This window comes from Sander vitreus, chromosome 8, assembly GCF_031162955.1.
Source record: "Sander vitreus isolate 19-12246 chromosome 8, sanVit1, whole genome shotgun sequence".
Taxonomy (NCBI): domain Eukaryota; kingdom Metazoa; phylum Chordata; class Actinopteri; order Perciformes; family Percidae; genus Sander; species Sander vitreus.
The window spans coordinates 2,430,557-2,457,390 of NC_135862.1; the positions used below are offsets into that span (position 1 = coordinate 2,430,557).

General features: G+C 45.4%; 2 protein-coding genes across 6 annotated transcripts in view; one reads left to right on the forward strand and one right to left on the reverse strand.

Annotated features, from left to right (window-relative positions):
- immp2l (inner mitochondrial membrane peptidase subunit 2) overlaps nt 1–26,834 on the forward strand; it is a 156,343-nt gene that overhangs the window by 98,206 nt on the left and 31,303 nt on the right. The window lies entirely within an intron of this gene.
- lrrn3a (leucine rich repeat neuronal 3a) lies at nt 12,468–15,394 on the reverse strand. The gene has a single exon (XM_078256366.1). The coding sequence runs from the start codon at nt 15,012–15,014 to the stop codon at nt 12,903–12,905; it is 2,112 nt and encodes a 703-aa protein (XP_078112492.1). The 5' UTR covers nt 15,015–15,394; the 3' UTR covers nt 12,468–12,902.

The window sequence follows — 26,834 nt, forward strand, 5'->3', positions numbered from 1 at the left end:
CAGGCCCAAATCACTACAGGCCAGACTCTGCCATTGATCATTGCCGCCTGCCATTACATAGGGATGTATAATAAAACCTGGATACAGCGTTCGATGCGGAAGACCCGAAAGTTTCTCAGTGGGGAATTAAGCCCAAAAAGTCCATCTTTGCGTGTAAAATTACCCGGATGATCGGGTGCTCGCATAGAGCAGGCCCGGCACATTTTCTGGGGACCCGACCGCCCTAAAGGCCAATTTATGCTGCTGTGGTAGTGTGACACCATGGGTATGTATGTATGTACGTGGAGATTCGGACCCTACGCCGTAGCCTGACATGCACCTCTCAAAAAATGTAACTACAGGCTGCGGCGACACAGAGCGCAACAACTGTGATTAGTCCGCTTGACCGTGGCTTGGTAGCGTCGCATTTCCCCCCCGACTCATTTCCAGGTTCTACTTCTCCGTGAACAACATGGAATCAAGGATAGGGTTAACTTCTCCTGCTAGAGATTTCCCACCGTGGTCAGAAAGAACAGGGGAGACACTTTGTTTCTCTCACTATGACTCTAGAGTCGGTACTCGCTCCCAAGCTAATCCCCCTCACTCTCTCACTCGCTCTACCACACCCTCCCTACACACACACACACACACACACACACACACACACACACACACACACATACACACATACCGGCCCTGCTATTCTCTTAAAGAGATACGCTAGAACGACGCAGACACCAGTGTACAAGTACAAGGCCACTTACGTAGGCTACGGCGAAAGCACTGTGTAGAGCCCCCCGCAGAAGCATAAATCCGCCTTAACTTGCAGGTGTCTCTCAGTGCTTCATCACACTTTTCGTTGCTTTGATTAGTTGTGCAATAGGTCTATCCAATTGCGTCCAGAGGGATTTTAGACCATGCTCGCAGGCGCTTGTTGAGATTCCATCTAAAACTCTCCCGTTACCACCAGATGACAGTTGGCCAGCCTCTGGAGACTCCACCAGCTGACTTCTCTATTGGCTGTAGAAACAGGAGACGTCTCTTACGTCCTAAAACCAGCCTCTGGAGACTCCACCAGCTGACTTCTCTATTGGCTGTTGAAACAGGAGACGTCTCTTACGTCCTAAAACCAGCCTCTGGAGACTCCACCAGCTGACTTCTCTATTGGCTGTTGAAACAGGAGACGTCTCTTACGTTCTAAAACCAGCCTCTGGAGACTCCACCAGCTGACTTCTCTATTGGCTGTTGAAACAGGAGATGTCTCTTACGTTCTAAAACCAGCCTCTGGAGACAACTTGCATGTGTCTCTCAGTGCTACATCACACTTTTCTTTGCTTTGATTAGTTGTACAATAGGTTTATCCAATTGTGTCCAGAGGCATTTTGGTCTGCACCGTTGAACACTCCCTTGGGAATCGGAACTGAACGGAGAACTTCCAGACTTGGGTTGTACCCTAGTTAGGGTTGGGTAGTGTTTGGGTTTTTACTGATAGCGGTAATAATCAATACCGAAAATATCCACAGATGAATCAACAATGAGAATACTCGTTCAGGATCATATTTTGTTATTACATTTGTAATAATAACATTATTAATTTTCTACATGAATTCAGAATCTGTGCAGCAGCAATCTGATGGTGCAGCAAAGCAAATGTTTGGTATTCAAAACCGACAATCCAACATTCATTTGAACATCTCTCTCGCGCTCTCCTTTTTCTCTAGTTACACAACTATTCGTGGCACTTCTCATGTAGACAAACTACAGACTCTGTGCTTTCTCTCAATCCTGCTTCACACTCGGCCAGCTGCAGCCATTCCCACCTGCCAGTTACCCATTTATAACCACAGCCTTCTGTCATTGGTTGGCTGGAGCTTCCACTGAGGAATAATTTAGACTGAAGCACTCTCCCCGGAGCGTGAATGTCATCAGATTGAGTACCATCAGTGTGGAGGCTTGCGGTGGAGATGGACCAGCTGAGAAAAGTGCTGCCAGTCGGCCCCGCTGAAAATTGTCTGAGTCACATGTGGGCTTTTAAAAAGCTTTCTTGTCCAGATGCATGTTTACAGTCATGCATCGCCGAAACATCTACAGCCGAACAGCTGAATGCACTCGTAAAAGCTCTATACTTGAAACCTAAATACGTCCATAAAAGAAGCTGTTATCCTGAAAAGGGAAGCACTCTCTGACTCACTTATTTCTTTAAAGATCTACAGACGAGCTAAGGCTGAAGCTCTTAAAGGTAATTTGGGGTTTTTTTCATCCGATTTTCCCATGCATTGGTTTCTAAGTCACTATTATGAAGTAAACTCTTTGCAGTTTGTCCAGTATTGAGTGAGAACGCTGTAACTGGCAACCACGAACTGGTCTGCAATGTAACCCTTCAGGACAGATGTTCAGTGTCAGTTTCCCTCCACTAAAAGTTCTGTTTCTGCCGCTGACGGTCTCACATTATTATTCTAAGTGTCTGACAACATTATGAAAGGATCCCTACAGAGATAGACCTTTTAGTTAAAGAGTAAGATCCTTTTTGTTTAACATGAAAACAACCCAGAAATCACCATCGCCTGCTGCAGCATTCTCGCTTGATCCTGGACAAATTTAATAAATAATTATAAAAATAATAATAATTGGTCCCATCAGTCACTTAGACACAGAAATATAGGAAAATAGGGTCCAGGTTTAAAAAAAAACCCAGACGTTACCCTTTAAAGTGGAGTTATTTCTCCCGATAATGGCTCCAATTGTTCGGCAGACGCCTGCTGTGCATGGCGATGACATTTGGCCGAGCGGTAATGAGCAGAGCTAACGGAGCAGCGCCGTTCGGCAGGACGGCAGCGCTAACAACAGCCCGGTCTTAATTTTCCTCTAATCTTCCTCCCTCACCTTGGCTCCCGGCTCTAATCACTGCACTAGGAGGAAGCCAGCGTTTAAATGAAGCAGCTTACCGGGTGATTAGGAAAAGGTAAATTATTCATTACAGAATGTGTAATCATAGAGCAGCCTTGGGCGGGAGGATGAGGGAATTCTGGAGCGCTCTCCCGGAGCGAGACCACACCCCGCCCTCCGCCATTTGACGATGGCAGCCATGAGGAACCAGGGGGATGAAAGGAGCCACAGAAAGGTTAGGGAGCTGTGGCAAATCCATAGGTCATAAACCACAGGCCTGAAAGCAGCTCGTTAGCTGCCGTTGTGAGCTATTCCTCCGAACATCAGGATTTTCTCTTAAAGCCAGAAGAACTTGGTGTGGCGGTCTGGCTGTATGTGACCGTGTGTTTCTGTACGAATGTGAAACACAATGTCCTGACTCAGTGTTTCCTGGAAAAGATTTTAAAAAAAGTAACAGCCGCCACAGAGCCGAGGAGAACAAAGAAATAAGTCGGGGGAAGTCATTAATCAGCCTGAATGGTCCTGGAAACAACCTTATCCTGTTAGCGACTGCTATCTGCTTCAGTGTATCAGCAGAGGTTAAGGAGAACGCTCGCCATCTGCGTCGCTCCATCATGAAAACACTAATAAAAGCTCACAAAGATCACCCAAGTCAGCAATGTTGTTGGAGCCTAATGGGCCGGCGAGCGCCAGAAAAATTACTTAAATCCCGGGAGGTTCTGCATGAGGAGAGCTATAAATGAGGCTGTTTTCTACTTTAACTTATCCGAGAAACGAGCCACGGGCCTGGCCTAAATTCCAAATGTTTGTAATGGGGTAATAATTCATGAGAAACATAGCCAAGTTTTATCTTACCCCACTAACGTGTAGGCAGAGAAAATGGGACATTTTTAAAAGCGTTGTAATGAGAGGTATTAGTTCACTTCAGCCGGGATCGTTAGGCTGTATTAGCAGAAAATGAAACGGAGGAATAGTGTCGGGTAAACACTGGTAATGTAATCATATATATAACGACTCCAGATATGATCCTGCTGGGACTAAACGTGCAGTCAGGGCTCATTAAGCTGCAGCGGATTGGTTTGTTCTTGATGCTTTTGTTGCATCTCTTGCACTTCTTGTTCAGTTGTATTCCCAGTGAGGTTCAGAATCTCTTTTACGAGTTCCGGCCGAGACAGCGGCATAAAAAGTTTCAGTTCAAACCAAGTGCGTAGCTTTGGGTTCAGCATTGGGGGGAGGGAGGGGGGTTGAGATCTCAACTTTTGAGCACTGGCCAGGTTTGATTATTGGGGGGCTAAGAAGACGTCCCTTCCGACTGCACCTTGGTTAAAAATAAATAATCTTAAAGTATTAAAAGTAAAAATACTCAATGCAGAAAAACCCTCCCATTTAAAAAACTGGAAACGATTCAAACTGTTCTGTCTTTAATCGGATAATAATTCAAGCTTTACTTGTAGACCGTTATATTGTTGGGTATTTTAATTCATAGTAAAACATCGTATTTTTATAAACTACATGTGTTTTGTGTGCAGAAACCTTGATGTGTAAAGTAACTAGTAACTAAAGCTGTAACAGATGAATGTAGTGGAGTACAAAAGTACAATATTTCTCTCTGAAATGTAGCGGAGTAGAAGTAGAAAGTGGCATGAAAAGAAAAAGACTCAAGTAAAGTACTAGTACCTCAACATTTGGACTGAAGTGCAGTATTTACCGCTGCCTCTCACGTTGTTGGTAGAAGAGTAAAGCTGATCCAGTTCCCCAGGGCTTGAATCCTGCTGCAACAAAGAACCTATTGAGTCAGCTCATTAATTCACAACCTTAAGGCAACGAGTGATAGTAGAAAATATTTTAGCGTGTGTGAAACCTCCCCCGCAGTACATCTCAGTGTGTAGTTTAAAAACACTCTGCATGGAAAAAGTCACTTTGAAATAGGATGTTTTAATTGCACGTTCACTCAACCAGTCATTCCCCTGCCAGACATTGCAGCAAAAATAAATTACAAATTATATGTGGAGTGTAGAAATGGCTGGATATCATTCAGTTTCAAAGATATCATATAACTGTCTACTGCCTGGATTTAGATAACGGAGTAATTGCTTTGGTTTAAGAACACAAATCGTGTTACTTGAACCACAATGTTAAATATAGGGATGCACCCAATCCAGATGTTTGGAGTTCGGCCGAATCCTGAATCCCCTGGTTGAGGTTCTGCTGAGTCCTGAACCCCCTGGTTGAGGTTCTGCTGAGTCCTCGTCCCGTCCTCAGTCCATGAACACAGTCAACACATTAATGAAGTAAACAGTGACTGTCCTTCCTTTGCCGTACCTGAAGTTGCTGCATTCTGGCTGCTGTCTGTAGATTCCTTCATGCTCAGCTCGTATTCTTCCAGATGTTTCATACCAGATGTTGTAACAGCGGTGATGTTGTGTATTGTTTAGGGTCCTCGCCACCACCAGACTAATCAGCATTGCAGATTGAACATGTAACTGGACTTGAATGGCCTTCTTTTGACTGAAAGTACTGCCAAACAACACTTGTTCTGCTCACCACTTCCATTTCCACTTCCTCTCAGCCTGCTGCATTGAAGCTCCACCTACGTAAACACCTTCCTGTAATCAACGGCGCCGTCATCACGACAACCCTACGCTTGCACGTCGGCGAGGAGTGCAAGCGTAGGGTTCAGCAGAAACCCAACCCCGTCAAAAAGTATGAAAGTTATGGAAACTTTGCATAGTTTTTTATATTGTTTCTATGTTGAAAAATGTGGAAGGAGTTAATGTGCAAAAGAAGGGTTTGGAAAATAATATATAATAATAATAAATACGTAGAAGAACATAGGTTGTTAATGCATTCAGCATTTACGGTAAGTCTATGAAGTCCATTTTACCAGAAAGAAATTACAACACAACACATTACGGTACAAATCTTTCCACCTATGTGACTCACATACTCAAGCCTCTCGAAATACTTGTGCAAAATGCTGCTGCTCGCTTTTTAACAAATAACATCTAGACGTGCACACATCACTCCCGTTCTCTACACCCTACATTGGCTCCCTGTGCGTTATAGAATCGATTTTAAGATTGTATTGTTTGTTTTCGAGGTCTTAAACGGCCTGGCCCCGGAGTATCTGTCCGAGAGCTTAACGCTGCGTGAGCACAACCGGTCATTGCGGTCCTCAAATCAACTGGTTTTAGAAGTCCCGAGGTCAAGGTATAAACGAGGGGGTGATCAGGCTCGGCGCCTCTCAAAATCTGACGAAAATCTTTTAAACTGACCTTTGTCGATCAAAAAAACAGATTCAGCAACTACACAGCCTATTTCTCGCTTAAAATGTTTTCAGAAACACGTTTCGGTGAACTATTTTCGTAAAAATACGAGATGGTATTCAGAACGAGACGCCATTAGAGTCTGTTTTGAAATATGGGAGCAGCAAGAACCACGTGACGCGTTCGTCCAATCAGCTGCCGTGTGTTCGTCACGCTCATCCCCCTCGTGGTTTCCAGTAAGAGTTTTAACATAGGTGTGTAAAGTGGGCCCTACGGCAGTAAGAGGTTAGTGCATGTTAACAGTGGACTGACGGACCGTGAGACGCAAGTCTAGTAGTGGTGGTGTGACAGTCCCCCCCCCCTTCTGTTTCCATGTAACCTTTTCTGATTTTACTGTTTTCTATGTTTCATTCTTTTTATTGTATGATCCATCCATTTTTCGTCCGCTTATCCGGGGTCGGGTCGTGGGGGCAGCAGCTCCAGCAGGGGACCCCAAACTTCCCTTTCCCGGGCCACATTAACCAGCTCCGACTGGGGGATCCCGAGGCATTCCCAGGCCAGGGGTGGAGATATAATCCCTCCACCTAGTCCTGGGTCTCCCCGAGGCCTCCTCCCATTATTGTACGATGTTGTTTTATTCTTGGTTCCTGATGTAAATCACTTTGGATACCTGCTGGTTGCTGTAAAGTGCTATATAAATAAATGTTGATTGATTGATTGACAACATAGTCACACACATGAGCCCCGTCTCTGTGCGTAACGAAATTGTCCTGCGTGTCTCGTCTCTTCGAAGAGTTATACAGCCATTTACAAACATTATTAGATCTTGGTAGAAGTGTGCTTAGAAGTCTTTAGCTATTGAACGTAAGAGTATGTTTCATTGTTTGACAAACCCTTGCGTGTCCAATACCCCTTTCTCACAAGCCAAAAAATCCATATCCACCCATAAAAATCTGGCTTCTGTCTTTGGGCCCTATTTTAACGATCTAAGCGCCTGGCGCAGGTGTGTTTAGGGCGTGTAGGAATCCACTTTCGCTAGTTTGACGGCGGAAAAAAGGGTCCGGACGCATGGTTCAGAAGGATTGTACTTAGTGTCTTCATTAATCAGAGGTGTGTTTTGGCCGTAACCTGCAATAAACCAATCAGAGATCATCTCCCATTCCCTTTAAAAGCCAGGCGCGTTTGGACCTTGGAGCATTGCTGTTATGATGGAGGATTTGCAACATAATATTTGTATTTGTAATCTTCTGCATGTGTGTGTGCTGCTGTGCGTCCCTGTGTGTGTAACAAGCATAGTGTGCACGTGCTGTGCACGAGCCTAGGAGCATTTTACTAATGCTCTGTTAAAATAACAATGAAATGCTGCGTTATTGACTTTAGACCAGGTTTTTGTTGGTCAATGGTGCGTTCACTTCCCTCTGCCTCAAGATAGCAATACTCCCAGAATGTACCTGAACACACCTCCCTGTAAGACCAGCACGCCCAGAATGCACCTGAACACACCTCCCTGTAAGACCAGCACGCCCAGAATGCACCTGAACACACCTCCCTGTAAGACCAGCATGGGCGCAAAGATGGGTGCAGGTGCATTTGCTATTTAAACGACGCGGGCGCTGGACGGGAAACTGACAACTGCGTCGGTCTTAAACTAGCAAAGACACTTGGGTCGGGCTTTGCCGGGTGCAAGATAGGGGCTCTTTGTCTTTTAGTGTGTCACTTAAACTATATTTTTTAACCCCACCCACGATCTTTCCTCTAACCCTAACTGAGTTTTTTTTTTTAAAGCTTTTCCCACGATTTTGTCACTTCTTTTAGACGTTTTTGTCACTTTTCCGGAACATTTTGTCATTTTTTACAAATGTTTTTCTACGTTTTCCAACTTTCTATCATCAGTTTTTCTTTACATGCTATAACATTGAATAAAACACCCAAATTCAATGAAAGTAGTGAACTGATCATTGATTTTTCCTTGTGAATAGGGTTGTATGGAACCATCCACGTTACTTTTTTTGAAAATATGGTTGAAAGAAACCCAAATTTCTGATATAGAAACTTTTTGAAAATGGGTCGTATTTGCCCCAAAGACAACAGGAGAGTTAAAAAGTCTTGATTTTGACTTGGTGAAACGTGAAGTAATTCTGTAAAAGGTATCTTCAGTACCTGCAATACCAGACGAGGACAAGTAGAAAGCCCCAAATGAAGTATAAGAACCTCAAAACTACACTTTTGTTACTTTCCTTGAGTTAATCATTCTTCCCACTCTGCTGAGAGAAACGTCTAATCATCCTGTGAGTGATGGTCAGAATCAGCCGCTTAATTGTCCCCGTGTGGCCACATATTTCATCGTCCCGCTGCGGAGTAGGTCGTAACTCTTTGCCCGTCCTGCTCTAAATTAACAAGCAGGCGTGTTTCTGTGGGGAAAATCATCAGTGAGTTAATCATGTCGGCGGCACAGCAACGCCCAACTCTGATTGGCTGTAGCTGAAGGACGCAGTCATTCACAACAAACACCCACAATATGACACCCGCAGTCTTTATTATCATCATCTATTCTGTCGAGCAGCAGCATCTCATTTACCGCGTGTCGCTCTGTGATGGATGGAGGTGGGCGGTGGGGATATTACCGGCTTTCTGCGCAAGAAATGTGAAAATATCTGCAAAATGAATGCTTTTTTAATGTTGCTGTTCATTGGATTGGTCACAGCTACGAGAGATGGGAAGTAGTGGGAAAAGATGCTGATAAAAAAGTCCTGGACCACCTTGTGGTTTCAACCGATCCAACAGGACACTTAGATCATCTACAGTCTTTGAAATGTTTAACTCTTCGTACTTGTGTAAATACGACTTGTCAAATGTGACATCAGATTGAAATAAGAAATGTGTTCGCTAATATTTGTTTTAAGCCACGCTGTAGGCGTGGTCGTATTGTAGGGTTGTTGTCCACCAACTTTGGTCCAGACTGAAACTTCTCCTCTAAATCAGTTACACACCAACCCGATAATCGGCCGTCGGACAGTCTGGCGAGGTCGGTGACTTGAGTCTGTTCGGTGTGTCCCGTGCCGTCGTCCGTTGGAGGAGCCGTCGGCCTTCATTTTGGCCGACCTGACATGCTCAGTCAGAGACAGGGCAGTCGGGACTCACCCGGAAATGGCGAGCGGGATGACCCTGACTAAGCCTCTCAAAATCTGACGAAAATCTTTTAAACTGACCTTTGTTGATCTGAAATGAAGACAGATTCAGCAACTGCACGGCCTCTTTCTCTCTTAAAATGTTTTCAGAAACACGTTTCGGTGAACTATTTTAGTCCAATATGAGATCGTATTCTGAATGAGCCGCCATTAATGGCCGTTCAAAAAAATCCAAAATCCGGAAGCAGCAGCCAGATCCATGTGATGCATTCGTCCAATCAGCTGCCGTTTTTCATTTTTTAGGCGACAATACAGATTAGCGCCGCCTGCTGTTATGGAGACGTATTACGTCTCGTCTTTTCGGTGTGTTTTGAGGCACTTTTTAGACCAACTCGGGGACACTGATCAGTCCCACTGGCTTTTCTGGTCGGTCGGCCGTCTGGTTGGTGTGTAACTGCCTTAAGTATAGAAAAGATTGCCGCAGAGCCACTGATATGTCTGTGAAGTTTTTTGGGGGGGTATTTTTGCACTGTAAGGCAGCATGGTGGCCAAATGGTTAGCACTGTGGCCTCATAGCAAGAAGGTTCTGGGTTTGAATCCAGGTCGTTCTGGGCCTTTCTGTGTGGAGTTTGTATGTTCTCCCCATGTTTGCGTGGGTTTCCTCTGGGTGCTCCGGTTTCCCCCACCATCAAACATGTACTAGGCTCCCTTGAGGGATGGGTTAAATGCAGAGAATGTATGTGTATGTGACAATAAAGTACCTTTACCTCATAAGAGGTTAAGGTCTAATGGTGCATTGCCACTGCAGCGTTGCGAATATTCAGTTTGATCTTGGGATCATTTTAGTTTTATTGCGTAACTCGTGCCACTTGCGCTACCCGCCGGTGTAGAGCTGTAGGCACCAACAGCGTTTCTTCCCATCATTAATATGGCCGAAATAACCACTATTGCTGCTTTGTTCCTATTGTGAAAGTCTAGGATACATCAGAAAATCAAATGGCATCTCGTCTGGATTAATGATATCCTCCCGAGGAGCAAAAAGCATGATGTATTTCACCGCCTTCTCCAGGAAGTAAACATTACACCACTTGAGGTTCAGATTTAGCTGTTTTGTAATTACAATAAACGGATAAAAAGGATGCTGAAATAACATCATGATGCGAAGTCTGAAATCATACTTTGTCAGGTCTTTCCTTAGCCTGGTTGACACCAGACCCTTCTCAGTTGTAAGTGAGAGTGGGTTTGGGGAAGCTTCATTCACAGCCCATTTCCAAAGGGGCGTCACCAACGGACGCCGCTCAAATGCTTCTGTGCGCAACTGGATAGTCCTTCAACCAATCAGAGCGATGAAGGAGATGACGTATGCAGAGCGTAGTGTAAAGCCCGCCTCAACGGTTGTGATTGGTGCCTCGATTTGGAAAAATTGGAAATGGGCTTGAACGGGCTCTCGGCCAGACGGACTTGCAGAGCAAATCTCACATTTGCCAGAAGTTCGTCAGGGTTTTCCCAGGCTAGTCTTTCCTTGCTTGTTTTCCTGGATTGAGCTCGGATCGATCAGGGATATGCTAACATTGTAGCCGTGTCATCATTTTATTTTGACATGTACTGTAGAGAGCTCATTCATGCTCCTCAGATGATTAGCCATTTTGATTTTAATAACCCTGTGATCTTTCCTTTAGTGCTATCCTCAGGACACACTTTACATCTTCAGTCCCATTGCTAATAACCCTCTAAGAAAAGCTAAATTATCATTTGGTTTATTTATCAGGCCAGCTCTTTTGGGGTACAATGAACTTTGCACTCTTGAGGGGGCGGTAGCGAGGTTTTGTGCTGTTAGTATTATTGGTCTTGACAACTAATTTCACTGGGCGGATTTAATGTAACCTGCCAGTTGGTGCGGATGCTGCGCGGAAAGCTAATTCTGTCTGAGACGTTCCCCCTGGATCTGCCACAACTTATCGCGTACGCGCCCCTAATAGTGAGCAATTTCTCACTTGGAAGAGACTTTCTTTTCCTTTTGGTTGTGTATTGGCTTTTATTTTTTTTTAATGCAAAATGAGGATTTGAGGATTACACATTGACACATCCCTTCGAAAGCGGGGATAAACCAGAGTTGAATCGAGCAGCCCAGGTGAGGAAGGAAAGAAAATGAAAAGCCTTTAAAACGACCTGTCATCTCCTTTTTATATAATCCGTCCTTTCTCATGCAGCTGCTCTCCTAAATATCCAGAATATTCTTCACCGTACGAGACAGAAGCAGCAGCAGACTCTCTAATGAACCCAGGCCGGAGTTATCTCGTACGGGAGAACACATCTGTAACATCAGCACTGTGAGGCTGTCGTCCTCTGTCCTGTTTGGGACTGAAACTACTTTGTCCTGTTTTCGTGGTCCATTTGTCTTGTCTTACCCCCCCAGCCCCTTGCCGCATGATGCGAGGCGCTTAACAAACGAGCCCAATAGTTGCTGAGCTGTTCCTGCAACGGCACCGGTGTCTCTCCAGGGTCACACGGGGAAGAGGATGGCTTGGGCGCCGGCGTTTCTTGCTGACCTATTCACTACCTGCCTCTAATGGGTCATATTTTAGCTCCTGTGGCGGTGACAAATGGCTATGCTCTAAAAGCTCTGTCCAAAGGTGCTGAAACTAGGTTGATCTATAACTGAGTCCCGCTGATAAATGCCTCCCATCAGTTTGCGCGTGATGCCGATTCATCACCACGCAGAGGTTTCTGTTGGGAATCCATATTGGATTTTTAATGAAAGGGAATATAATGCGATTCAAAGTCAATGGGTTTGCCAATGTCCTCGCTCTTCACAGACATGCACACACCACCCATCAAGGTACATACAAACACACACACACACACACACACACACACAAAAACAAACAGTTTGAGATTGCATCGCATTTCCCTAACTGTTAGAACGTCTGCCTTGAAGGGCAGCTGCTGTAACTGGGTTTGTCCACAGCAGATCTCACACTTCTGCTGCTGTATGATTCGGACAGGGACACAACAAGATTTGAGCCTCATCCATACCAATTAGTGTTTTGCATTTCAAAGACAACAGTTTGTTTTCGTGGCAAAAGACGTATTTTAAAGGGCATGTTTTGCCATAGAAAGTGTTTTAAATTTAACGAGGGAAAATTGTACTTATAAGACACCACACAGGTTTAATGAAAAATGTATTTGTTCATAAAATTGTTTACATGATAGTCGGTTTAATTGTACACTAGATTAACAATATTTTTTTTTTCTCCTCCTCCGTTATAAACTATCTTGGCTTGGCACCGTTTAATGTAACAGCAAAGAAAATGCTTTTTGCAGACATCAAAGCCGTCTCAACAAAGTATTCAATACAGAAGTTCCCGCTGTGCTTTACTCCGGTTGCACTGCATGAATGACCAGTAGCCATGTAGATTATAGTCAAGATATCTGCCTGATTAAGCTTGTTATAATGTTTGAAATACAAAATCGTCTCTGCTTTTAGCTATTTATGTGAATGTGTTTGCATTTATGCTCTGAGTTCCAGTGCAAAATGTCCCATCAAAAGTCTTGAAAAGAGAGCACATAAATCACATTGTCCAGTGTCCATCACTCTTCATCTTCGCTTAATCCCAAAGTGTTTCCCAGACAAGGACGTTTCTTATATGGAGTCGTCCGGTAAGTCTATTACAGTGGCCCTCACCTTGATCCCAGACACGCCAGATTCCAGGAAATCAGAAGAAGGAGAGGAAAAGGAATGAGTGCTGGGAATCAGCAGCGTTTCAGCCGGGTCTGCTATCAGTTTCCTGTAAAACACTTGGCTGTACAGAGACGTATAGATGACGGAGCAAGCCATGGCAACCACAATGAAAAATACAGCGCAGGTAGCCATCACCAGACTGTCCCAGTTCTCAGTTTTACCCCTTGGGATCGGTGCCACCTTTGTGGTCACGTTGACACAGTCCCTGCTGTATCCAGGCTGTGCTGCAGTGACCTCAACACAAACCTGGTAGCAAGTGGAAGGCTTCAGCTGCTTGATGTGGTACTCTTTGACATCAGCGGGAAGCCTGGCTGTGAATGGCATCAAGAGGCTGCTGCTGTCGGCTAAAACGGACCAATTTAGTTGCGATACCAAACCCCCTGCACTCTCCCAGGAAACCCTTACGGAATGAGACTGGACAGATTTGATATAAACATGTAGAGGTTGATTTGAAGGCTGGTTAATGTATCCGTCCACCGCAACCATTACGGACTTGATGTCTGCCCCGACAAGATTGTGGGCGATGCAGGTGTACGAGCCCGCTTCCTGTTCCGTGGCATCGTAGAGATCAAAGCTTCCCTCAGGGTGCATGTAGTACTTATCAGACACACTCCCAGGTAGGACCCTGTCACCCGATGGTGTCACCCAGATAATCTGAGGCTCGGGTTCTCCAAACGCCCGGCAGTGCAGCGACACAGACCTCCCTTTACTGACTTCGACACGCTCCGGGAGACTCCCAGGTGAGATCAGGGGAAGGCAGATCTCTGTCATCTCCCTGAAGTGCACCTGTCGGACGTGCTGGCCTTGGTACTCCGGAGGCTCGGCGCAGTACAAAGAGTCAGGCTCCATAAACCGAACTGTGGTCCTGTTCATGTTGACCCAGCGGATGACGCAGTCGCAGCGGATAGGATTGCTGTGCAGACTGACCTCTCGCAGGTTGGGCAGGGACTCCACGGTGCTGCGGTGGATCGCGCTCAGAGCGTTGCTGTTGAGCATCAGAGTCTCAAGTCTGGGAAGCTTGTGGAAGGCCCTCGGGTGGATGTAGGACAGCCGGGGATTGTTTGTGGCCTCGATTTTTGTCAGCTCGGGCAAGTTGTTGAGGGCAAAACTGTCGATTGATACAAGCTCAGACATGCTGTTGATGCCGAGCTCCTTCAGATGCATCATGTCCATGAAATCACCTCTTTGAATCCTCTCAATCGGGTTCTTATTCAAATCCAGGAACCTCAGGTTCTGGACTCGAGTCAACGCCACTTGGGGGACTCGATTGAGCAGGTTGTCAAAAAATGAAATGCTCTCCAAACTTTCAAGACCAACAAAAGCATTGTCCGGCATTTCACTCAAATTCATCTTGGCAAGCACGAGGCTTCGTAGGTTCCCCAGGTGTTTAAAGTTCATGTCCGACAGCTCGATGATGGGGTTTTCTCCCAGCATCAATATCTCCAGGCTGGGGAGATGCTGGAACCACTCGCTGTTGACGCTTGTCAGTCGATTGGAGTTGAGATGAAGCCTCAGCAGCCTGTTCAGGCCCTGGAATGCTCCGGGGGTAATGGAGAAAATCAGGTTGTGGTTAACGTAAAACTCCTGGAGGTTGGGAAAGGAAGCAAGGCAGCTGTCCGATAGCTCCTGAATCCAGTTCTCCTCCATGTGGAGTGACAGCAGCTGGGGGAGAAAACCCAGATAAACATTGCCCACTGAAGAAATGTTGTTCTGAGACAAGTCGATTTCAGTGATTTTGTCCAAGTAATCCAAAGTCTTCTCCACATTAACAATGTTGTTTGTCTGTAGCAGCAGCACTTCTGTTTCCGAAGGGAGACTCTCAGGTAGCACCGAGAGGCCCAAATCATTACAGTCCACGGTGGCAGCCTCGGTGTAAATAGAGCTGGGTGAGAACCAGGGTCGTATCTCACATCGACACAATGCAGGGCAATGAGCGGCCCCCTGAGAGGCCAAAGCAAAGGCAGCCAGAGACAGCTCAGCCAGCAAACAAGCCACAACTGCTGTCTCCTTCATCTTGGCCCCGTATTCCCGTCAGCCAGTAATTGGCCCTTATGGAGTCGGCTGTTAGCACTTTTAACTTCACAAATAAAGGCTCATTTGTTACTGCAAGCAAGACAGAGTGGATTTCTGCTGACGCCTGGTCCCCGAAGCTTTGGCTCCTGTTGTCTTTCAGTTCTTGGCAAAAGAGAGGCAACCTTTCAGTTCGGCCCGTGCCAGGTTGTCGTGCCAGGTTGTCGTACCAGGTTGTCGTGCACGCTGCGATATGTCAAGGTGGATGTATCCTTCAGGGAGTGGCGCTATGCAGCAGAGGGGCGGTTGAGGAATACTGTGGCTTCGGCTGGGGAGGAATCACTCTGCCTTCCATCATTATTATCCTCCGTCGCTGTCACCGGTGTCAGTTTCCATCTGGGGAGACAGGAGAGAAAAAAGGCCAATATAAGATGAGATATGAAGATATATTGACATTTAGGAATATTGAGACTTATCAAGCCCCTTTTCAGCCTCATTTGATTTTTATTGCTTTCCTCGCACCATTGAAATTGTAAGTTATGATTAACTTGACCCTATGTATATTATTTGGCAGGTTTGAAAGAAAAAAAAGGTACTTTTGTGGTCTCTTTGTAGGGCGAAAGAACAGAGAGAGATTTTTTTTAGTGAAAGCATTGAAATAAAAGTGTCCTAGAAAAGATGGAGCTCTTAGATGATTGCTCAAAAGCAGTGGCAGAGACAGATGTTGTAAACACTGGGAGCTCAGCTCAAAACTAGGGGGGGGGGGGGTGTCCAGGGACATACTTCATTTACAGCAGCTATATATAAACTAGGGGTGCAAGATATATCGACTCAATATCTTTATCGCAATATATCGAAAGTGTTGTAATAAGTATGCAATATTTAGTTCATTTTGTGGAGCGCTGCGTCCCGTCCGTTGGCTGTGTGGCTTAGCTGTGTTTGATTTAGAGCTTGAGACGCTGTGATGATCATGTTTCATTGGCCAGTTACCGTGCTACTTGCACATGTTAGTACACGGGGCCACTACGTGACAAACCCTATGGAGCGTACCACGTGTGTGCATATTTCAACAGAGTGACAGTGTGAGTGAAGAAATAGATAGAGACAACAAAACAGAACCAATCAGAGAAGAGAAAGAAAAGGTGTGTCCTGTTCTCTTTATTTATATATTTGTACTGTCCAACCAGTAGAACATGTCCTGTTCTCTTTATTTATATATTTGTACTGTCCAACCAGTAGAACATGTCCTGTTCTGTAGACATGGTCCTTATTTATATATGTTATACTGTCCAACCAGTAGAACATGTCCTGTTCTGTAGACATGGTCCTTATTTATATATTTATACTGTCCAACCAGTAGAACATGTCCTGTTCTGTAGACATGGTCCTTATTTATATATTTATTCATGGTGGACCAGTCCAATATGACCGTCAGTTGAAATAAACTTTGTGTTTATCGATATCACAATATTCATAATCGATGTCGCAATATCACATTTTGTTAATATCGTGCACCCCTAATATAAACTCTTTTGATAATAGAATGCCTTAAAATCTGTATTATTTGGGAAAACATGAGAGTTGCAGCATCCTCGTTCTGACGTTTCTGTTGCTTTTTTCAATGTTGTTGTCGCTTGCTCTACATCCTGTTTTGTATTTAATTCTCGAACTGTCTTTATCATCCTGAAAACTATATAACTCTATTTGTTTTACTCCTGCCATGTAAAGAGAGGCAGAAACTGTCTGGTGTTTCTGTTTTTCAGTTCCATAACATCGGTAGTGTTGCTCCGTTGATTGGCCGGTCCAGTCCAACCCAGTCTCACGGCAGTTCGTCAAAAATGTTCACTTTCAGTTTAATCTATTGATTCGTGTACACGGACACGTTTATCTCGTTTTCTGCGTGATGGTCAGCATGTTTTTTGCAAACTAATGTACTTCAATGGGAAGCATCTTTCGTGATCACAACACAAATCTTTCTGCCAGTCGGGCTGCAGCAGAGAAGCTGTATACAGCTTTGATATTATTGGTATTTTTAGGTCAATAACTGCTGTTTTAGCTTACGTTTCCATGACACGTGAGACAACAACGGGACAGTTGGGTTTAGGTAAAGAAGAACGGGACAGTTGGGTTTAGGTAAAGAAGAACGGGACAGTTGGGTTTAGGTAAAGAAGAACGGGACGGTTGGGTTTAGGTAAAGAAGAACGGGACAGTTGGGTTTAGGTAAAGAAGAACGGGACGGTTGGGTTTAGAAAAAGAAGAACGGGACAGTTGGGTTTAGGTAAAGAAGAACGGGACAGTTGGGTTTAGGTAAAGAGAAGAAGCAGGACAGTTGGGTTTAGGTAAGATGATGAAGAACGGGACAATTGGGTTTAGGTAAAGAAGAAGCAGGGACGGTTGGGTTTAGGTAAAGAAGCGGGACGGTTGGGTTTTAGATAAAGAAGAACGGGACAGTTGGGTTTAGAGTAAAGAAGAACAGGGACGGTTGGGTTTAGGTAAAGAAGAACGGGACGGTTGGGTTTAGATAAAGAAGAACGGGACAGTTGGGTTTAGATAAAGAAGAACGGGACGGTTGGGTTTAGGTAAAGAACGGGGTTGGCTTTAGGAAACGTGACACGTGGGACACGATCCCCGGTCTCCTGGGTGAAAGTCCTGTGTTTGTTTGACCCGTCCACCCCCCCAACCAACCTCCCTATGCGGATTTTCGGTCTTTCATACTACTCGCTACCGTTGTCGCTCTTAATACTACGCCATCTTCTCATTGACTTTACATTGGCGTTGTTTTCCAAAGAATTGTGGTGTGATCACGAAACATGCTTCCCATTGAAATACATTACTTTAAAAAACATGCTGACCATCACGTAAAAAAAACGAGATAAACGTGTCCGTGTACACGAATCAATAGATTAAATTACGTGAACATCGCACGAACTGCCGTGAGACTGGGCTGTCCAGTCAGAGAGACATGGAGGGGAAATGACACACAGTTGATTTTAAAACCCTAAAAGATTTGGGGCTTTTGAGGAAAAACATTCGGGGCCAGAAGCCCAGAAGCCCCTGCTCAAAATTATAACGATTCAAGGCAAAACATTGCAAGTCCCCTTTAAGTTCCCCATTTCTTTTCCCCCTGCGTTGTGATTAACCGAGCCCCAGCACCCCCTGAATGTCTCCTCTGAGCGAACTTATCGAGTCACACAACAACAAGCCGACAGTTTGCCACGGATGATACATACAACCTCGAGGAGTTGTAGACGCACCAAAAATATCTGTGGAACGAGCTCACCACGGGGTCATGTGCTGAGACTCCCTCGGCTGCTTTTTGCATAATTCATGAGGTGCTGAATCAATGTTGTTGGTACAGGTGACAGGTCTACAGCCGGCTTTGCCTTATTTCAACTGCACATATTGATGTTTTGATTAATTTGTGACCTTGAGTGCAGAAGCCACAGCTGAGCATACGGCAGTAGATGAAGCTGTCGCTAAAGTGTGCAGCAGCCCGGCGGCTGATGAGGACGAGCTATGACACGTCATGCATACATTAGCTGCTTTATAGCGGCCTGTGTGGACATGTTTGTTCCTACCAACCCCGTTGTTCTTTTCCTAAACTGAACCGTAGCTTTCTTCTCGCGATAACACGGCAAGTGGCGTGTATGTTTACGTCAGCTGTGTACGGCGTAGACATACACGCGGATAGATAACACGCCACTTGGCTTAAGAAAAGTGGGCGTGTGTGTTTACGCGAAGACATGATGTCACGTTGAATATTGAATGTAACTCGTGTAATGGAGCATTTTCCATTTGGGAAATGAAACGTTTTCTTATGTTAAAAATACTTCCACTACATCTCTCTCTGTCTGTCTCTCTCTGTCTCTCTCTATGTCTCTCTATCTCTCTCCCTCTCGCTCTCTCTCTCTCTCTCTCTGTCTCTCTATGTCTCTCTATGTCTCTCTCTGTCTCTCTATGTCTCTCTGTCTCTCTATGTCTCTCTATGTCTCTCTCTGTCTCTCTCTCTGTCTCTCTCTCTGTCTCTCTCTCTCTCTCTGTCTCTCTCTCTGTCTCTCTCTCTGTCTCTCTGTCTCTCTCTCTGTCTCTCTCTATGTCTCTCTATCTCTCTCCCTCTCGTCTCTCTCTCTCTCTCTCTCTATGTCTCTCTCTCTCTCTCTGTCTCTCTCTCTCTCTCTCTCTCTCTGTCTCTCTCTCTCTCTCTCTCTCTGTCTCTCTCTCTCTCTCTCTGTCTCTCTTCTGTCTCTCTCTCTCTCTCTCTCTCTCTCTCTCTCTCTCTCTCTCTCTCTCTCTCTCTGTCTCTCTCTCTCTCTCTCTCTCTCTCTCTCTCTCTCTGTCTCTCTCTCTGTCTCTCTGTCTCTCTCTCTCTCTCTCTCTGTCTCTCTGTCTCTCTCCCTCTCGCTCTCTCTCTCTGTCTCTCTGTCTCTCTATGTCTCTCTATGTCTCTCTCTCTCTCTCTCTCTGTCTCTCTGTCTCTCTATGTCTCTCTATGTCTATGTCTCTCTATCTCTCTCTCTCCCTCTCTCTCTCTCTCTCTCTCTCTCTCTCTCTCTCTCTCTCTCTCTCTCTCTCTCTCTCTCTCTCTCCCTCTCTCTCTCTCTGTCTCTCTCTCTCTGTCTCTCTCTCTCTCTCTCTCTCTCTCTCTCTCTCTCCCTCTCTCTCTCTCTGCAGCCATCTGTGTGAAACACCACACACGCTTCCATCCCAGCTGCTGCGTGACAAGAACGTCAGAACAAGCCAATCTGTCGTTATGCAGCACAGACACCTTCATTCAGTCGACGTATAATTAGGAGATTTTTTTTATGTTGTCATCTTTACGTGGCTCGCCTCCATTTGCAATCGTTCCTCGCCTGTCTTTGCTGCGCTCATACGCAACTCATTTAAACCCCTCGAATGCATCCGTCTCCGTCTCCGTCTCCCAGAAAGAGGAGCAGGCTAGCGTTCCAGCATTATGTAATTGCTTCTCCACAGAGATGGAAACAACATGTTCATGTACAGTATTTAGGCAACAGCGAAAAACAACTTGTATGCTAATGATGCGAGCGGGGTTTGAATGTTAAACGGAGTGTTTGATAGTAGATGTTCTCGCTGTAGGTTGGAACTGTGCTCTCAGGAGTCTACGCTAATTCAATTTCTCCTGTTTATTTGGCCTGCTCTCTTATTACTTAACACTAAGAGCCTGCCATGACTTCCCTCATTCCCCCTTCACGCACACACACACACACACACAAAAACACACACACACACATATATATACACACACACACACACACACACACACACACACACACACACACACACACACACACACACACACACACACACACACACACACACATATACACACACACACACACACACACACACACACACACACACACATATACACACACACACACACACACATATACACACATATACACACACATATACACACATACACACACACACACACACACACACACATATACACACACACACACACATACACACACACACACACACACACACGTACACTCTCTCACACACACACACACACACACACACACACAAACACACATACACACACACATACACACACACACACACACACACACACACACACACACACACACACACACATATACACACATACACACACACACATACACTCGCTCACACACACACACATACACTCTCTCACACACACACACACACACTCGCTCACACACACACATACACACACATACACTCGCTCACACACACACATACACACACACACACACATACACTCGCTCACACACACACACACACACACATACACTCACTCACACACGCACACACACACTCACACAGTCGCTCATTTACGCGCACACACACACACACACACACACACACACACACAATGTGGATCAGTGTTTACCCAAAAGCCCGAGATGACGTCCTCAAATGTCTTGTTTTGTCCACAACTCAAAGACATTCAGTCCAGAGAAGGAAAGGAAAGGAGGGAAGGATGGATGGAAAGAAGACGGAAGGCAGGAGAGGAAAGTAAAGAGAGAATAAATAAGGAAGGGTGAAAAAGGGAGGAAAGAAGACATAGGAAGGGACGTTGGGAAGGAAATGAAAGAAAAGAAGGAAGCAGGAAAGGAAGGAGGGAGGACTCTACTGACTGTCACAGAGGAGTGAAGGAACTCAAACATATTCACATTTAACAAGCTGACAGCAGAGACTTGTTTTCATAATGACTCAAACCCATGAATAGATTATGCTAATGAGCTGGTGATGACTGTAATAGTTGGTAACTATGGATTCATGTCTCTGTGGACGAGGACAGTCAGAGTTTAGATGTGCAGGACACAGGACTGGCTGCAGGGAGGAACCACACCACTGCTGCCTAATTTACCACAACCTCCTCCTCCTCCCTCCCCCTCTCTCCCTCCCTCTCTCCCTCCCTCTCGTCCTTCCTCCCTCTTGTCCTTCCTCACTCTTGTCCTCCCTCCCTTCTTCCCTGCCTCCTTCCCTCCCTCCCTCCCTCCCTCGCTCTCTCCCTCCCTCGCTCTCGTCCTCCCTCCCTTCTTCCCTCCCTCCTTCCCTCCCTTCCTTCCTTCCTGACTTCCTCCCTCCCTCCCTCCCTGCCTCTCGTCCTCCCTCTCTCCCTCCCTCCCTCCCTCGCTCTCTCCCTCCCTATCTCTCGTCCTCCCTCCCTTCTTCCCTCCCTCCTTCCCTCCCTTCCTTCCTTCCTGACTTCCTCCCTCCCTCTCTCCCTCCGTCCCTGCCTCTCGTCCTCCCTCTCTCCCTCTCTCCCTCCCTCCCTCCCTCGCTCTCTCCCTCCCTACCTCTCGCCCTCCCTCCCTTCTTCCCTCCCTCCTTCCCTCTCTTCCTTCCTTCCTGACTTCCTCCCTCCCTCCCTCTCTCCCATCCTCATCCCTCCCTCCATTCCTCCCTCCCTCTCTCCTTCCCTCCCTTCCTTCCTTCCTCCCTCCCTCCCTCCCGCCCTCTCCTCCTCCCTCCCTAAGTTAGCGAAGTGTCTCCCCATTCTCTCTGCTGATTCCTCACGTCTGTTTCCACTTTTGTCTTCATAAAAGCTCCGTTTTTTTGGGTCGGCTCGCTTGTGAAAACTTACCCTGCTGGTAGTTCATATCACCACACAGCAGCTTTTAGACACGTTTCTGTTGTTTGCTAGCAGACGGAATTGACGAGGAGGAAATCTTCACGCAATGCAAGTTATCGAAGAGCGGAGAGTTGTTTCCCCCTTGGCTTATAGAGCATGACGCGACGTCTCTATCAGCTTTTTCCCCCCACTCACAGTGTGCCGAAGCAACACTTAGAGAAACGCTCCAACACACAGAGAGGAGAAAGAATCTCCCGCTGGTGATAAAAGTATTTAGTAATGCATTAAACTACCCCGAGACAGACCGGAGAGACGCTCTGTTTAACCCTGCAGCATTGCCGGCCTGAGCACTTTTTTAAAGTGCTGAGTATTGACATTCTGTGAAATGGATTAAAGCCGCCTCAAAATATAAAATATTTATGTATTTCCTATACAGCGGAGAGAGGCTGAGGGCCCTGAGCTCTTAGGGAGCTGGCGTGCTAATGTGGCAGACGTCTCATAAAGTGGTCCCACTCCGCCATGTTTTATTCAGCGCTCACAGCTACCGCCCGCCGCTATCACTGGACACGAGTGTTACGACTATGGCACTTCAGTTTCTGGCTACTTTACGTGCTTTTTCCTTTAACTTATGGCTCACAAATGAAGAACACTATCCGACCTCTGGAGATGAACAAAAACAGACAGAAAATGACCACTTATCAGGGACTTTGTGATTACACGGGGTGTGTCCTATCAATCTTATCTCGCCGGAAAGTGAATTAGCGTACAGTATTTCCCAAAAAGTCAAACTATTATTTTAAAGCGAAGGTTAAACCGATTATTTTCTCACTTCTCTTCTTGTGGCGTCATCCATGCAGATAGTTTTGGTTTCATTTGACATTTCTGCCGCCACGTCAATCCAATCCAAACAGAGGTGAATTGACTTTTTCTTTTTTTGCATTCACGTCTCGGAACAAAAAGACATTTAACAATGTCTTTCCAAAAACAATGTCCTGTTTACTTCAGAAAATCCAACCCGTTCTCACTCCGAACTGGTAAAATACAGATGTTTGGACAACGCAAAAAGCGCCCTTCAGCGTGTTTGTAGAAGTCACCGGGGAGAGCAGCAGCTACACGGGGTTTGAAGATGACGTAGCACTAAGAGAGACAACGGTAGCGTGTCGTACGAAAGGCCGACAATCCGCATAGGGAGGTTGGTTGTGGGGGTGGACGGATCAAACAACACAGGACTTTCACCCAGGAGACCGGGGATCGTGTGTACGTTCAAAGGTTGTTTTAGTGGTGCAACAGAAAACTCCGATTGGACAGATAGTCTAGCTCGCTGTCTGGATTTACCCTGCAGAGATCTGAGGAGCAGTTAACCATAGTCCTCACAAATCCACCGGAGTTACGACATTCGGCAGAATTTCTGACGGCAACGGAGCAATCCCGGAAGTGGAAGGTCGTGGATATAGACTACTCCTTCTGTGAAGACGTATTGTTGAATGAAATGTCATTTTCCAATCCTGTGAGTAACCCAAACTAAATTCAATCCACCTCCATAGTTTTGGCGTTTCAGTCCCTCTGGACATTTGTCAAGAGTATTTACAACTTACAGTTGCTACAAAGGTCAGAGGCCGCACGCCTCTGGAGCAACTAGGGGTTAAGTGTCTTGCTCAGGGACACATTGGTTGATGTATCTCAGTGGGAATTGAACCCACGTCTCCCACACAAAAGGCATGTGGCGCCATCACCACCCACCTACTTAAGTCAAGGAAATAAGGTCCAGAGGGACCGAATCGTGCAGAGAGAAGAGCACAATATTTTTACTTTCTGCCAAGTCTGTGATATTTTCTAATGCGCCTGCCCAGAACAGTTGGTTGGATGTGCAAATTGTTTCTTTGAAAACAGACAAACAGAATGAATCTAGAACTTTCTGCACGATTACCAAGCCTCCAATAAATCTGTACAATTGATGTGTCTCAAACTTTCGTACTGTAACTAACTGTTAGTTTCAGTGGGGCAGTGTCAGCGTGATCGAAACTAATAAAAGATGCTGCAGTGCAACCAGTAATGGGGATGAATGGAATAAGTAAACAAGATCTGACACATTTATCGATTCAGATTTGCTGTGAAAACATCCATAACATTAGCAAGGGAATCCGATAAATAACTGTCTGTGTTTTCAGATGGAACAAACAAAACTGTCTGTGTTTTCAGATGGAACAAACCAAAACCAAACTGTCTGTGTTAGGGTTGTCGTCCATCACGATGGAGCGCCACCATCGTGATGCCACGCCCCCCCACCCTGTCAGACACGCTCTAATCCTAGTCGCGGGCGCCGGACGGGAAATTGACAAGTGCGTCAGTCTTAAACTAGCAAAGACACTTGCTTCGGGCGCTGCGCTGCGCTGCGCAGGGTGCAAGATGGGCCCCTTAAGTGGAAGCTGCTTTTTTCCCCTCTATCTGCTCTACTCGCTCTACTACCTGCTAGTAACGTTGGACACAGCGGTCTCGAGCGAGAGAGAAAAAAGCATTAACGTGAACACTATCACACTTTCCTTTCTCCCCTCATTGGACTAAGTTTGTCGACACTACTGTGTGCGTGCATCAGTAAGTAAGTATGATGTCCTGTAGGTACGGGACGATGTTATACAGGATTTATGAATGTACGTTAGCAACAGTAGGCTAATTCACGAGGGTGTTATTTTATGTGTGAGCTAATATTGCGCATCTGTTCATGTGCGCTGCAGGAGTTATGTTTCTGTTTATTGAATGCGTTATTCAGTGCAAACATAACCGAGAATGTAGTTTAATCTCAGTAATGATGGTATATTAGGTCCCACTGTACTGTCGTTACGCAGATCACGGACATCTGATTGACTTTACTGCACCGTAGTTAGCTAAGTGAAAGTAGGTCAAGTTGTACGACGACGATATCATTGTCTATCGCCATGTTTTACTGTGAGCATCGTCAACTGCCAATTTAGGGGACGTCGCCCAACCCTAGTCTGTGTTTTCAGATGGAACGATCCAAACTGTCTGTGTTTTCAGATGGAACAATCCAAACTGTCTGTGTTTTCAGATGGAACAATCCAAACTGTCTGTGCTGCAGGCTTTAAAGTCCGTCTGTAATTAACTCTTGGGCTTTGTGGCTCTGATGTATCTTTGTGTTCCTTCCGTATAGATTTCTCGTTAATGACTCTCATCCCTTACAGACAGACGATGTAATGACCATCAGATACTCTTTAATGTGTATTAGCTGCTAAGGGTTTTTTTTCCGTTAGAATCAGCTGGAATCAGTCTACTGTTGTTTAACCTCTCGACCCTCTAAAATAAAAACCAGCCAAAACCAACCACCTACCACCTCTGACCTCTGACCCTTCCTGTGGGCAAGAGAAAACTGGGTGCACATCAACAGATGTAGAAAAAAATTAATAAAATAAGTTAATAGGCTTTTACCTCTCAAGGACATCTCACGCTGCAGTACTCAACTTCAATCCAATTTATTTCTATAGCGCTATCAAAGCGGCCGTAGATGAGATTTTGATGTAAATTTCCATCTCTTTTATCAGCATGAATCACAGTTGAACAGCCTCTGCACCAACGGAGACTCTGTGCATTTTCACTTTGTCCAAATCCATCCATTCATTAATCCATTCATTAATCCATTCATTCATTAATCCATTCATTTATTTATACTTGAGAAATCGTTGAGGGGCGGCCCTCATTTACACCAATTATTGAGATAAATTACAAAGAAAGGATCACAACAACAGAATAATTACACAGAAAGACAGGACACCATCTTTAGGAAGAATTGAAAGACACTGAGGGTCCTGTTTTAACGATCTGAGGTCACGGCGTGAAGCGTCTGGTGCAGGTGTGTTTAGGGCGTGTACGAATCCACTTTTGCTAGTTTGACGGCGGAAAAAAGGGTCCGTGCGCCGGGCGCATGGTTCTAAAGGGTTGTACTTAGGCCCCGTTTACACGTACGTGGTTATTTTGAAAAACTGAGACATTTCCCTTCGTTTGTGCCCTTCGTTTACACGCAAACGGAGAATTTGTCTCTGAAAACGAGTCTTTCTAAAAACTCCGGCCAGAGTGAAGGTCTTCGTTTGCACGTTTACATGTAAACGGAGGTTTAGGCAGCCGAGAGAGAGAAAGAGGAAGTGATTTGTTGCTGCTATTTTCGGGATTCTGATTGGCTAACGTGGGCTTGAGCTTGGCATTAACGGCATATATGCACGGGTACATGTAAACGAACACTATTCTGAAAACTGACAGCTGTGCACGATGTTATTTTTGAAAATGGAGAGGTTGAAATGTCCGTTTATGAAAATAGCCGGCCACGTGTAAACGTAGCATTAGTGTCTTCATTAATTCATAGCTGTGTTTTGGGCGTAACATGCAATCAACCAATCAGAGTGTGGAATGGGAGGTGTTTGTACCTTGGCTCATTGCTGTTATAATGGAGGATCTCGCTTGGAAAGAGAGATTTTCCAGAGAAGAAACTGATCTGCTTGTGCATGAAGTGAAAGCACGCATGCAGATCGTATCATAATACTATTTCACATTGTAATATTTGTATTTGTAATCTTCTGCATGTGTGTGTGCTGGTGTGCGTCCCTGTGTGTGTAACAAGCATAGTGTGCACGCGCTATGCACGCCGGTTTTGATTAATTTACAATCCCGTAATTGTCTCCATCTGTTGATAGCCCTCCCGAAGTCGACTCACATTATTGTTGTCTTTC